This window comes from Manihot esculenta, chromosome 4, assembly GCF_001659605.2.
Source record: "Manihot esculenta cultivar AM560-2 chromosome 4, M.esculenta_v8, whole genome shotgun sequence".
Taxonomy (NCBI): domain Eukaryota; kingdom Viridiplantae; phylum Streptophyta; class Magnoliopsida; order Malpighiales; family Euphorbiaceae; genus Manihot; species Manihot esculenta.
The window spans coordinates 17,975,656-17,990,387 of record NC_035164.2 but is presented as its reverse complement, the minus strand read 5'-3'; the positions used below and the strand labels follow the sequence as shown (position 1 = coordinate 17,990,387).

General features: G+C 34.7%; 1 protein-coding gene across 1 annotated transcript; it reads left to right on the top strand.

Annotated features, from left to right (window-relative positions):
• The first annotated feature begins 5,457 nt into the window (after positions 1–5,457).
• Positions 5,458–11,817, top strand: LOC110613727 (nucleolin 2). Its single transcript, XM_021754988.2, has 21 exons — positions 5,458–5,616; positions 5,724–5,772; positions 6,247–6,419; positions 6,620–6,703; positions 6,793–6,930; positions 7,058–7,150; positions 7,258–7,395; positions 7,545–7,637; positions 7,962–8,087; positions 8,278–8,382; positions 8,521–8,616; positions 8,708–8,779; positions 9,337–9,447; positions 9,601–9,681; positions 9,765–9,856; positions 9,925–10,042; positions 10,165–10,262; positions 10,341–10,434; positions 10,522–10,613; positions 11,188–11,468; positions 11,568–11,817. Exons 1-21 carry the CDS (start codon positions 5,584–5,586, stop codon positions 11,597–11,599), a joined length of 2,199 nt encoding a protein of 732 aa, XP_021610680.1. The 5' UTR covers positions 5,458–5,583; the 3' UTR covers positions 11,600–11,817.
• Positions 11,818–14,732: the final 2,915 nt, after the last annotated feature.

The window sequence follows — 14,732 nt, the reverse complement described above, 5'->3', positions numbered from 1 at the left end:
CAAATTATTACCTTGCAATCAAGAATCAATTGGCCCTATTGATCTAAACCACAAAGCAACAATGGAATTAAGCATGAAATTGCATAAATATTGAAAAACAAAAGTTAAACAATGTATGTTCAGATCTCCCAATCCATAAAACAACCAAAGTTTCACCTAATCTTCAACTAGAAAAAAAGGGTTTCAGCCACTCATGGCTGAAACAAAACCAAAAATAAAAAGAAAGAGATGAAAGAGAAGTGGTCGAATGGTCTTCAAGAGAGAGAGGAAAGGTGCGCCGAATGTCCAAGGTAAAGAAGAGGTGGGCAGCACTCCTTATGTCCCTTTTATAATTGAAAGTGTTGCCCTAGATGAGGTGGAGCCTTCTTTTGAATTTTGAATTTTTAATCTTGATTACTTGGGAGACAAGTATATCTTCTTGAGATTTGGCTTCTTGAATAAGCCGAATTTTGAATTTTGAATGTGCATCTTCTTGAGATTTGACTTCTTGGATAAGGGAAAGACTTCTTGAAGATTTGAAATTTGAATTTCAAATTACTCTGCTGAATGTACTTTCCTTATTTACCACTTTCCTTATTTAGCACTTTTCTTATTTATCTTCACTTTAGCTGCAACTTGACTTGGGCAACAAGTTTGTTCTCCTTTATTCCTTTTTAGGCAGTTTAAAGGGCATTTTCACCAAATTACCTCTTTACACCATTTTCTGCAAAATAAGATCAAAACCACAAAATTAGGTAGAAAAAGTGTAAATTAACATCAATAACATCATGATAAAATGGTCTAAATTTGGACTGATCAGGAGCTGAAGATGAAGCAGAAGCAGAAGCACCCGGGGCTAAAGATTTAGGTTAAAAGAGTGTCAACTCCTTAGCCGCAGGCTGGGGACGGGAGGAGGAAGCATAATCATTGTTTTCGAGGGGCGAGCATGCTTAGCAGAGGGACTAGCAACCCCAGCAGCAACAACCTTGCTCTTACGAGCAGTACATACCTTTGACAAATCTGCTTGACCCAGCCATATCTATAAACAAAAGGAAAAATAAGTAAGAAAGACAGTTTAAAAAATAAAGAAGATAGAAAGTGAAGATCCTGATCCGGAGCTAGAGGAGTGCTTTCGAGAAGGCTATGAAGGTTGGACAAGTGAGGACCACGGTTTTGGTTTGTCGACAGATGGCTCTATCAGGAAAAAATGGCATTCCTCACCGCTTTCCTTACCACTTGGGTAATGCTAATTTTCTTTAGGGTTTTAGCTATCGCCAGGAGAAAGACTAAAGCTTCATCTTTCTCTCTCCTTGGACGAACCCCATTCTTCTTCAACTCCATCCAATAATACCAGCTAGTTTAAAGATGCCCAAAACCTCTGACATCGACATCAATAATAAAGGATAAAAAATTTATTCTTCCACCGCTTCAAAGAGAAAGGCATCCGATAAAAAATGTTCAAGTACTTTCGACTACTAAAATATCAGAACTCTTTTGTAACAGCCCGGAAACCGATACCCCGCTGTAACGGCTCCAAACTGTTTGGCGCTAGGATCCAGATCGGCTTAAGGCCGCCGGGACCCGTAGCAAGCCAAACATACATACTATTACCTGGTAAAATCCCATGCATGAACAAAACTTTAACATAAAACCTGTAAAACTGAACATACACCAAGCTTAATCTGTATGCTACAACATAACTGTGAACATAAACTTTCCCATGCTAGAGCCCTCATCAAATGCTCTAGCTGGGTCAACATTACATACAACAAGCCTGGTTCTCAACTCAACATAAAAACATTACATAACCATGCATCAACAGGGATTAACCAGTCTATAGGGCCAAGCACACTCTAATCCATAAACATAAACTCTACTCTCGGTTACATACATTATCTCAAATTACATTACATCAACTTATATTACATGTCCACTTCTAAAACTACTAAATACATTACAAACACACGTCACTTAATCTTTACCCTGCTGACTTCTGAGCTCTGACTTAAACCTGCAACACTGGGGTTAGGGGAGAGGGATGAGCTAAAAAGCCCAGTGAGTAGAAACAGAGAAAACAGTTCATTAATTACATGCTTTCATGAAATGCGTCATATCACAGAGAAATCACATAACTGTATCTGGTCCGTCTCGGGGTTCATGCAATTAAATATTCCCCACGGACTGTTTTCTGAGAGTACTCTTGAATTGCTAGCATCTTTACTCTCAAGGATCGGACATGACCCCAAAAATCCCTCTGTCGGTGCCCGGCTCCCCAAAGAAGCTCACAGGACTAACATAGACATGACATGGTGTCTAGTCCACAGAGAGCTCACATGGACTTTCCTACAGGTACTCGTCCGGTTCTCAAAGGACTTAGACAAGACTCAATGACAGATATGGGCTATTGGAGTCGCCTTGGTCCAAACCTACCTCAGCATCAACATGAAATAATGCAATGCAACATATTCGTGAACTAGTGCAATCAACCTACTATACATAATCATGATGCATGCTCATGCTTTAGGCATTAGAATTTCTTAAAATAAAACATTAAGTTTAGTTCTACTCACCTCTGGCCGACGCTGACTGACTCGGCAACAGCTAGCACTACTGGCCTCCTCGGTCTCTCGGGTCCGATCCTACACAGGTGGACTCGAATGAGGTGCCAAACATACTCTAAACAACTCATAAACATCTCCCCAAAAACCCCTCTAAACATCACTTAAACATGCATGGAAAACACCCAAGAAAAAGGCTGGACAGAGCACTTTCGGCGGCACCTTCGGCGGCCGAAAGTCCCTTCCAGAGACAAAACTCGGGTAAGTTCGGCGGCAGGTTCGGCGGCCGAAACTCCTGGACAGAAACGAAAGTCCCTCCTTCGGGGGCACGTTCGGCAGCCTAAAGACTGCCTCCCATGCAGGTTCGGCGGCCGAAACTCCTTTCGGCGGCCGAACCTGGTCCCCTCTGGACGACAGGTCCGATTCTGCCAAGCCAAAAACCAAACTCAAATATACTCAAATCCTTACATACTCTCTCCCGAACATGCATACTCACTCCCACATGCATCAACTAGCTTAAACCTTCCACAATACATCCTAAAAGCATACATATAACATACATTTTTACCCAAACTCAAACATCAAACTCTATAAAACTTACTTATAACTCATTAAAACATAAAGAAAAGCAGAGATCTACACTAACCTCTTGGAGATCGAGGGTTGGTGTGACCCGAACCTTGGAGATATGGAGTAAACTAGCTCCGGGGTCTCCAAGCTCCAAATCCTTGATCCAAGCTTAAAACTCTTCAAAATAACCATGGAACTCATGAAAACATGAAGGAGATGAAGAAAGAACATGAAAACGGCCAAGGGAGGACAAAAACTCACCTGAGCTCGAGAATGGGGAGAAAACTCTCCCATTTCCGATCTGAGGGCTCTTTATAGGTGGCCTGGTCGAAGACCTTCGGCGGCCTAACGTGCCCCCCTAAACTCATGCAAGTTCGGCGGCCGAACTTGACTTTCGGCGGCCGAACCTTGGCTCGTTCAAACAAGACTTTCGGAGGCCAAAGGCGCTCCCGAAGCCTTTCCATGTTCGGCGGCCGAACTTCACTTTCGGCGGCCGAACTTGGCAAACGCCTCCTTGGTCTTTTCTTTTCAAAACTCAATTCTTTTTCAATTAAAACCATTGAAATCATTATAAAAACATTTAGAAAATACATTTTACCCTTCTAGAGAGATCCAACACCCTAGATTCCGCCGGAGGGCAGGAATTCCGATGCCGGATTCTAGCCGGGTATTACATCTTTATTTTTATAGGTACCCAAAAGCTAAGAGAAAAGTGCTACACTTGGTTCAATGTGATTGTTAAGGGACACGAACCAAAAGGCCACCAAGATTCTCTAGCCATTAGGATGAAGTTAGGCAATTGAAAGCTTGTGAAACCAGAGGACCTCCACAAAGAAAAGGTCTAGAGGGAAGTAGAGGCCCGCTTTCAACTGCTCTTCGAAGACAATAATAGTGTCCTTGATAGTGATCAAGTCATTAGCACGAATGCGAGGGGAAGGAGCAAAAACTCGGAAAGACTCTCGAGGAATGTGGTAAGTATTATGCAAACGATCCACATCGTGCTCTAAGAAGGCAGACAATATATCATTGAGCAGACCACCCTCATTCTCTAGGGTGTCCCTCAACGGAAAAATAGGGGCTGGCACATGGATGGGGCCATCAGAGGAGGATCTAGAGACAGAGACCCCGCTAGGGGAAGAAGAGGTATTTCTATTTATGTTGAAGAAAAAGGAAAACAAAATTACCATAAGAAAAGTAAGACTGTAAGGAATAGAAATGGAAAGGAAGCTATGGAGCAACTCTAAAAAAGTTGCAAAAGAGAGCAAAAGTAGTGCTCGGGGAAGACAAAGGGCTTTTATAGGATGGTTTTGATAGCGGGCTTTAAATGCGGCATGATAAACATTACAGTTATTATTGAAAGGCTAGATAGACGAAATGATGTGAGCAGTAAGAAATCAATCTTAAGGAGCCACGTGCCCCCAACCTCGATGAGAGACATCTCTTTCGAATCTAAAAAATCGAAAACTAGCGGGGAGACCTCTAATGTTACATAACATCCGCCCAAAGTAAGTCGTAGGCTGTCGTTACTAAGTAGGGACACGTGGCAAGGATCAGACACCTAGAAAATGCAGACCAGCATGAGGAAGAGAAGACCCAGACATTTTAACACTCAAGTCATTACTAGAAGACTCGCCCTTCCTTCAACAAGGCAAGTTTTAATACGAAATTACCGTTATAAAGTACAACATAGCATATCTCCATTGCGCCTGTGATTATGAGATTCCCACATATTGGTTAGTGATGTTTCATATTAAGTAGACAATCACATTACCACCGAATTATCAAAAAAATTTCATATTCATTTCTATATCTTACTGTATAAAAGGAGAAGAATCACAGAGATAAAGGTATACCATTCGAAAATACTAAACCTCTTAGTAGTTCATTACATTTTCTCTACTCGTCGAGACATTAATTTGAGTATTAAAATAGCTGTTATAAGCACCCACTACGTCATCTATCTAGTCTCAACAACATCAGTTAGTATTTAATGTATTTGGAATAAGGTATATAGTTTAATTAATGAATAAAATTAGTATACACTATAATTGTAGAAATCAGCAAAGGGTATTGTTTTTTTTTAATTAATATTTTTTATGATTTTTTGTTATAAAAGGGCGTTTTATAATAATAAGTTAGAAGTTTTTACAAAAATTGATATTGATTGATAAAATTAAAAACACGATTAAAATTAGAGCTGCGAGTGAAAATTACCTAATTTTGGGAATTGCAAGGCTGCGAACAAAACGCACGAATGAACCGTGATTCCACCGAGTCTTAACATGGACGTGCGGGCACCCAAAAACCCTAACGAAAACCCTACTCCTACCAGGGCATGCATATAAATATACCCGCTTCGAGCCTCAGCACCTCATTTTACTCCTGTATTCTCCTCTCCGAAAACCCTAGCGAATAGGGTTCTTCTGTAACTGTGCTGTCTTTGGAGCCCTGCAGTTCTTTTCCTTGTTTGTCAATTATGGCCAAGTCTGGCAAGAAATCAACACCCAAAGTACTATACTTTTTTTATTCTTATTTTTTAAATCTTTTCCTTGTTACTGGAAGCGTAGTTTTGGTGTTCTGCTTATATGGTTGTAATTTCATTTTCTTGTGTTGTAGGTTGATGCAGCTCCTTCTGTAACCACTGACAGGAAGTCTACGAAGAAAGGTGCAGTCGCAATTTTTCTTAACATTTCAATGTCGTTGACGTTTTATTCCATTTTTCTAATTTTCTATTATGTTTAGCCTTTTAATCGTAGAAGTTGTATATGTTTATTAGTGTGTTTATTGATATCTGAATTTAGAGGGAAGAGCAAGGCTTTGGAGTCCTCGTTTTAGAATTTTCGATGTTCATATTGTGGTTAATCGTATCCTTATGATTTGGCATCTTTTGTACAAAATTTTCCCCTTTCAAAGTTCTGTTTTGGGTTTGAAGGTTTTCACTAACATACATTCAAGTTTGCTTGGGGAAAAATGAGAAGTGGAAAAATAATACAAAAAATGGATCTAACTTCAATATTATGCCTCCATGACTGCTCTGCATTTGCGTTGCTCCTATCATGTTATGTGATGGGTTCCATATTTTTTTTCCTGGACACCATTGTCTAATTGTTTTCTTGGATTTTGGAATTTTGATTCGTAGGTAAGAGAGAAGCTGAAGAAGCTGTAGAGAAACTTGTGAGTGCAAAGAAACACAAGATAGATGAGGGGGCAAAACAGGCTGTTAAGAAAGAAAAGATTGAAGTAAAGAGTCAGAAAAAGAAGAAAGAGGAATCCAGTAGTTCTGATGACTCTTCTTCTGAGGAAGAGCAGAAGGTAATTACAATTTATTTGACCAGTCTCATATTTCATACCTTTCTCAATTACTTTCAATTTTATTTAGGGTCACATGTCGTTCAAACTATCTTTTTATTTGAGGCCATGAAATTTTTGAATGCATGATATTAATTATCAGGATTTTTTTTTGTTGCTTACATTGTCTAGTTTGATAATGTCTTAAAAAATACTTGTTGCAGGCCAAAGTTGTAACCAAGAAGATGCAGAAGGCAACAAAAACACCTATTAAAGAATCTAGTAGTGAGGAGTCCTCTTCAGATGAGGTGAGCATTGGATTTATTCCAACTGATTTGCACCTTTTTGTTCCTCCCTTTTTAAAGGAAAGAAACTAATTTGACTTGATTTCTCATAGGAGGCCCCTCCCAAAGCTGCTCTTCCTTTGAAGAAGCAGCTTACAGCTGATAAAAATGGTTCTGTTGGTGCTGCTGCTCCTAAAAGCAAGGAGGATAGTAGTTCAGATTCATCAGATGATGAATCTGATGAAGAAGAGGTGAAAATGCCTGGCACTTCCTAAAATGATTTGGAACAAATTGGTTTATTTGTGAGACATGCTTGCTTGTCTTTTATTATTGTTGGCAATTATGTTCTTGTAATTTTGTTATGTCATTCTAAATTAGGTTAAAGTTGCAGTCAAGAAGGGTGTGAAGGCCACAAAACCACCTGTTGAAGAATCTAGTAGTGACAGTGAGGATGATTCATCTTCGGATGAGGTAACATTGAATCAAATTCCTGTTTAATTCTTTCATCTCCCTCTCCCTCTGCCTCCCTCGCTCTGGTTGATTTTTATTTTTTTTTCTTTCTTTAATTTTTTGCTTAGGAGCCTCACACCAAAGCTGCTCTTCCTCTGAAGAAGCAGCAACTAGATGCCAAAAATGGGTCAGTTGGTGCTCCTAAAAACGGCAAGGCAGATAGTGGCAGTTCAGAATCTTCAGATGATGAATCTGATGAGGAAGAGGTGAAAATGCCTGGCACTTCTTATAAAAAATTAGGCGCAGATTGGTTTATTTGTGAGACATGTTTGCTTGTCTTGTATTATTATTATTGCTGTTGTTGTTGTTGGAAAATTTTATGTTCTTGTAATTCTGTTATGTCATTTTAAATCAGGTTAAAGTTGCAATCAAGAAGGTTGTGAAGGCCACAAAACCACCTGTTGAAGATTCTAGCAGTGACAGTGAGGATGATTCTTCTTCGGATGAGGTAACATTGAATCAAACTCCTGTTCTCTTCCTCTCTCTCTCTCTCTCTGCTTCCTTCCTTCTGGTTGATTTTGATTGTTTTTCCTTTAAATTTTTACTTGTAAATTTCAAATTGTTTTTACATGTAATTTTCAGTCGTATTATTGAAGATTTACAAATTGTTTTTGAAATGCAGAAAGGCTTCTTTTATTTTGTTCATTACAAAAATGGACCTCAATACTAAACATTTTGGTCTTATTTCTCTTTCCATCCTTCTCCGAAACAAACCCTTGTTTTAATTGTATTGGATATCCTGTTGACCATCACTAAGCATTTATGTATATAGGAGTTACCTGCAAAGGCTTCAGCTCCCAAGATTGTACCCCTGGGGGCAGCCAAAAAAAGGGCTGAATCTAGTAGTAGCTCTGATGAAAGAGACAGTTCTGAGGAGAGTGATTCTGATGAAGAAAAGGTATGATTGTAATGTGTCTGCTGTTTGAAAAATGGATGCGTTGCAAAATAAAAATATAAAATATCAAGAGTCTGTTTTATTGAGGAATTTGAATTTGCTCTATAGTAGCAGCAGTAGTGTCTCTATCAAGTTGTAGCTAGTGAACTGAATTTCTCTGCGTACTGTGTTTTTGTAACATTCACATGCAAAGGCCCCTGCTTCTAAGAAGGTTGCATTACCAGCTGCAAATAACAAAGCTCAATCAACTGATGATTCTGATGATAGTGATTCAGATGAATCCTCTGACGATGATAAGGTTCACTCTTGCTTGTTTCTTTATTTTTTTTTTGTGTATTTGGTGTATCAGAATGAATTTGAAATTTTTTCCATTCAGGTATCCATCCATAAATTTCTAGTATTTTCGATTTTGTTAACCCCTTCTGCTTTCTTCTAGGGAACAAACACAAAAGCAACCAAAGCTGCACTAAAAGTGCAGGCATCCAAAAAGGAGGACGGGAATGGCAGTTCTGAAAGTGACTCCGACTCTGATGTACAGTGTCTTGACATTCTTTGCTGATATTATTTATTTGATAACTGTGCATATTTACTAAAATCTTGGTATTTTTTATTTCTATCTGCAGGCTCCTGCAGCCAAGGCTGCTGTTGGTTCAAAAAGGCCATCTTCTGTGGTTCAAACAAAGGAATCAAAAAAGGTTAATATTTCCCCTCACTATGTTTTCCACCTATAACATAAGATCTCCATGCATTTGTTTCCATCTTTGGTTGCCTTGGCCCTGCTTCCTTACCTTCCATAGATAAATTGTATGGTTCAACATTTCAGGGTTTTATTTCTACAAGACTGGATATATTATTTTGATCATTTTGCATGTATTGTGTTTGAGGCATGTCTTCCATAATGCTTTTCGTAGACTGTTATCTTTTTGATTGCCAATTTAAGTAACATTGTATTTTCATTAAATGACTCTCGAAAGCTGTAGTTATAGATGTGATAGATACTCCAGAGTTTTTGGGTTTTTGATTTGCAAATTCTATGACATTTTGGATTTTGAAATGTGTTCAGGCACATGATTCAAGTTTTGATTGTGGAATAGGAAGTCTTTTTGAGAGTCTTGCATGTTCTGATATGTTTTGTGGAGATGACCTACCCTAGAATGAAAATGTGAAAGGGCATTGTTTTTTAACTTCATGATGTCCTATTATCATTTTCTTTTGTTGCTATCAAGTAACCTTGCACAACTTTCTGCTGTAGGTGAAGGTAACTAAAAAGGAAGGCAGCAGTTCAGATGAGAGCTCTAGTGATAGTTCAGATGATGAAGAGGAGAGTGAGGATGAAAAACCCATGAAAACCCCAAGGAAAAATGTAAAGTTACCTATTCAATTTAATTATACGGGTGTTATTATTGCCCTATATACATGAATTTATGAACTTCCATATAGTTGTCTACAAGCCATTAGACTTTTGGTGTGGATCATTTTAATGCTCAGGTGTAACACTAGTTTTGTATGGAAACAGAGCACTGATGTGGAAATGGTAGATGCTGCAACTCCACCTACAACCACCAAGAAGGCTGATTTGCAATCTGCTAAGAAAGCTGTAATCCACCATTTTGCCTTTGTTTGTGACACTTGCATTTTACACTTGTGAAAAAGCAATGTTTTTACCCCTTCTTCTTGCAGCCTAAGACTCCTGTTACTCCTGAGGTTCAGTCTACAGGGTCAAAGACTTTATTTGTTGGCAACCTACCTTTTGAAGTTGAACGAGCTGATGTGTACGTCTCCTGCAATTTAGCTTTTTAACTCGGTTGTTAATTTGCTTCTGATAATTTTCTTCCTGCAGGGAAGGTTTCTTTAAAGGTGTTGGTGAAGTTGTTGATGTACGCTTTGCCATGGACAAAGATCAGAGGTTTAAGGGCTTTGGACATGTTGAGTTTGCCACAGCTGAAGCAGCACAGGAGGTAGGTCCTTGTTGAGTACTTGCATTGGGCCTCTACAATAGCTTGTATTTATATATTTCAGTTCTGAATTTGTTTGCAGATATGATAATTATTTTCAATACTCATATTTTTCACTTTTTTAGGCTCTAAAATTGAATGGTCAAAGTTTAAATGGCCGGCAGCTTAGACTTGATTTGGCACGTGAGAGAGGTGAAAGGTCCTCGTATACTCCATATAGCGGGTACTTTTTTTGACCAGCTTATGTAGAATGCTCAAATTAAAAGAATTTATTGTAATTTTTGACTGTTGTCCTTTGCAGTGGCAGAGAGGATAGTTCGTTTCAGAAGGGAGGAAGAGGGCATGCTCAGAAAATATTTGTCAGGGGGTTTGATACCTCTCTTGGCGAGGATGATGTAATTCCTTGAACTTTCTACTAACTGTTGCTTTAATGGCCTTGGTTTCCTGAGATGTTCATATGCACATTGGATTCAATCTAACAGATTAGGAGTGCCCTGGGGGAGCATTTTGGAAATTGTGGAGAGATTAATAGGATATCAATCCCAACAAATTATGAGACTGGTGCCATCAAGGGGTTAGTATTTTTCTAATATTTAACTGGATATGCTATCTAATAGTCTCGATGAATATTTGCTTGTATAATTTTCCTCCACAGTTTTGTCAGCCTGTAATTTTGATTCTTGTTCTAGTGACAATTTAGAATTCGTATCCCCGGTATGTGTGGGATACTTCAATATCTCCCATCACTGCTACCATCCAGCTGAATTTTATTTGTACTGTGTTAGCTCTGTGGTTCACCTGATTTTGATTTGATGTTTATAGACTTCATGGTGTGCACGCTTTGGTTTGGAGTATGACAGAAATATGAATCTCTGAACTGTATAAAGCAACATTATGTGTGTTGTAATTGTTGTAGCATGAGGATCCAGAACGTCCTATAGCTTTTTGGATGACTTGTTTTCATTTGCTGAAGATTACTTTGGTGAAAGACCTTGAAAACTGAAGGCCACCAGTTTTAAGTGAAGGCCACTAGTTTTAAGTGTTCTTGTATAGTTAACATATATTTTAAGTGTAACTTGCTTTTTAGAAGTCGGAGCTTCGGCCTCTCTGATATGGAACCTGCGGTTTGGTTTGTAATTAAATTGCAGGATGGCTTACTTGGAATTCAAAGATGCTGATGGTTTCAACAAAGCGCTAGAGCTTAGTGGCAGTCATCTTGGCGACCAGTACTTAACAGTTGAAGAGGCAAAACCACTAAGGAGTGATAATCGTGATGGCTGGGGTAGTGGCAGAGGTGGAGGCCGAAGCAGTGGAGGGAGGAGAGGTGGTAGAGATGGTGGTGGTGGTGGCCGTTTTGGTGGTAGAGGTGGTGGTCGAGGCAGAGGACGTGGAACACCCTATAAACCTAGTGTGACAACAGCTGCCACAGGTAAATTGTTGTCGATGTTCCTAGCTTTTCAAGTAATTGGTGGGATTAGAAGTTGCTGTGCTAAATTGCTAAATTTCTATTTAATTTGCCCTAATGCAGGGAAGAAGACGACATTTAATGATTATGACTGAAGGCAGAGAAGACTTTTAATTACGTTTTGCAGATTTGAAGTATGAAATTTTGGTAGTTGTCAATCAAGATTTTGTTGGTCTTGTCTGACTAGTAATTTAAGTTTTCTTATTTTTAAGGGTCATTCGACTTCTGCTTAAAATGGGTACAATGATAATGGTTTGTAATTGCAATGATTATTTCGTATTTATTTTAAAATTGCTATTTTTATTTGCCGATATATTAGACTGCCCCACCCTAATGAAATCTCCAGGGCCGCGAAAGATTGCTCATTCTCATCTGAATTCTGCATGAAGCCTATTTTGTTGATTCATTGTCCATTCATTACGGTCAGGACAGGATTTAGTTTGCCAATGTATGACAAATCCTACCTTAAAATGGGGCTTTTTGGAATATCGGGTTGAAAAAAAATGTACTTAGCCTTTTAGATTTAATTCAAAGATTTGATTGCCGTTAAATTTCACTAAGCGTGATGGGATTTAAGTTAAATTTTACGCTTGGTGCACTTGCATGTCGGCTGGCGGAGGAATCTTTGCTGACTGATTTAAAACATGTCTGCTGGTATAGGAATCTTTTGTCGACTGACATTTAAAATTTTATTTATAATATTTAAAATTGTATTTATTTAAAAATCTTGATTTTGCGCGAAGCTAAGCATTTATTTATTAATTAATATGTTATAATAATATATTTATATTATATTAATTTAATAATATCTATATTATATTTTTTTATAATAATAAATATTTTAATATTATTTTTAATATATTAGTGTAGTGACACTGTAATTAAAAGTAGTATCAATTATAAATTTATTTATATATAATTACTATATTTAATGTATTTTATTATTTTTAATTTATAGAGGTATTATAAAAATATATAATAAAAAAATTATATTGAAAATATTTAAAATTATGAAATAATATTATTTTATGATTAAATGTGTACTAAATTATTAATATTATTTAATTATAATATTATTATATTAATATATTAAAAATAATAATATATATTACAAAATTTAATTAAAAATTTTTTATTACTGGATAGACCTGTATAATATAATTATACACTGTTATTTTTATAAAATATATTATTATATAATTAAATCTGTACGATATCATTGATTATTTATAATTTATAAATAAATAAATAAATAAATTAATATAAATATTTAAAATTATAAGAATTAAATTTAAAATATTTTAATATTATTTAATATATATTTTTATAATAATAATAATTTTAATATTATTTTTTATATATTAGTGTAGTGATATTCTAATTGAAAATAGTATCGGTTATAAATTTATTGATATATAATTATTATATTTAATATATTTTATTATTGATTACTAATTTATTTATAATTCATCAAATAGAAATTAATTAATTAATTAATATAAATATTTAATATTATACAAAGTAAATTTAATTTTTATTAAATTGCTCTTATACACCTCTAATCATAATATAATATTAATTTTATAGCACTATAATTAAAAGAATATAATAACTATTTATTCTCTATTAAAAAAAACTATTTATTAATAAACTTATAATTATATTATTCAATTACAATATTACTACATTAATATGTTAAAAAATATATTATAAAAAAAATTAAAAATATTTATTATTATAAAAATTATATTATAAATAATATTATCAAATTAATATAATATAAATATATTATTATAATATAATAGTAATTTAAAAATAAAAATAAAACAATTATTTTTAAAAAATCAATTTTATTGAATAATACCAATTAAAAATAATTATTAATTTAAATAATATCAGGTATAAAAGTATTATTTTTTAATTGGAATACCACTGTAATTAAATAATATCGGTCATCAATTTATTGACATGTAGTTATTATATTTTATATATTTTATTATTTTTAATATATAGGAGTACTGTAAAATTTAATAATAAATAAAACTATATATAAAAATATTTAGAATTATAATACTATTTTATTATTAAATGTGTACAAAATCATTGAATTATTTATAATTCGTTAAGAAAAAATAAATAAATAAATAAATTAATTAATATAAATATTTAAGATTATAAAAATTAAATTTATATTTTAGTGAGATACTGTTTCTATACATTTAATTGTAGAATAATATTAATTTTATAATAATAGAATTATATGGTGCTAATAATCATATGTTATGATTAGATAGTATAAAATTACTGAATTATTTATAATTTATTAAAAAGAAAGAAAGAAAGAAATAAATAAATAAATAAATTAATTAATTAATATGAATGTTCAAAATGATAAAAATTACATTTATATTTTATTATATTATTTTCGTGCACCGTACACATTTAATCGCAACCAGTCGCTAAATAATATTAATTTTATGGATTAAAATTATATAATATCAATAATTTTTTATTTAAATATTAATAATAAAATATATTAAAAATTATAAAAAATATTTATTATTATAAAATTATAATATAAATAATATTATTAAATTAATATAATATAAAATATTATTATAATATATTAATATTAAAAAATAAAAAAATAAAAAAATAAAATTCGCCTGGCGCCACTCACACGGGCGCCAAGCCAAGACTTCTTAATAAAAAAAATTTAAATGTCGGCTTGCAGAAAATTTCTACTAGCTGACGTGTTTTTTTAAACAAATTAACAAAAACGTTAGGTCTTAACACGTTTTACAAGTACATCATGCTTGCAGTTTAACCGCCACGTGGACAGTTAAATTCTAAATTAACAAATAACTTGGAATTAAACCTAAAAAGTTAAATATATATATTTTTTTAACTCTAAAATCTCAAAAAACTCTTAAAATATATGGGTGTAGATAGGACTGAGCAGAATTCGGTTTAAACCGAAATAACCGACCGAACCGATTAATTTAAAAAATTTGGTTCGGTTTTATTTTTTTTCGGTTCGGTTTGGTTTGAAATTTTAAAAAAAATCAGTAATTTCGGTTCGGTTCGGTTTTAGACGTAAAAATTTCGATTAGACCGAACCGAACCGAAATCACTTATACTACGTCGTTTGAGTAATTTCCTAATTCCCTATTTCCCTTCCCTTCCTTTGCCTAAATTTAAAACAAATTTCTCTCTCTCCGTGCATCT

Excerpts from the sequence above, each read along its gene's own strand:
- LOC110613727 (XM_021754988.2), top strand. The coding sequence starts at position 5,584 with ATGGCCAAGTCTGGCAAGAAATCAACACCCAAA. Across the intron at positions 6,704-6,792 it reads AGGAGTCCTCTTCAGATGAG|GAGGCCCCTCCCAAAGCTGC; the intron begins GTGAGCATTGGA and ends GATTTCTCATAG. Across the intron at positions 9,857-9,924 it reads GAAGTTGAACGAGCTGATGT|GGAAGGTTTCTTTAAAGGTG; the intron begins GTACGTCTCCTG and ends TTCTTCCTGCAG.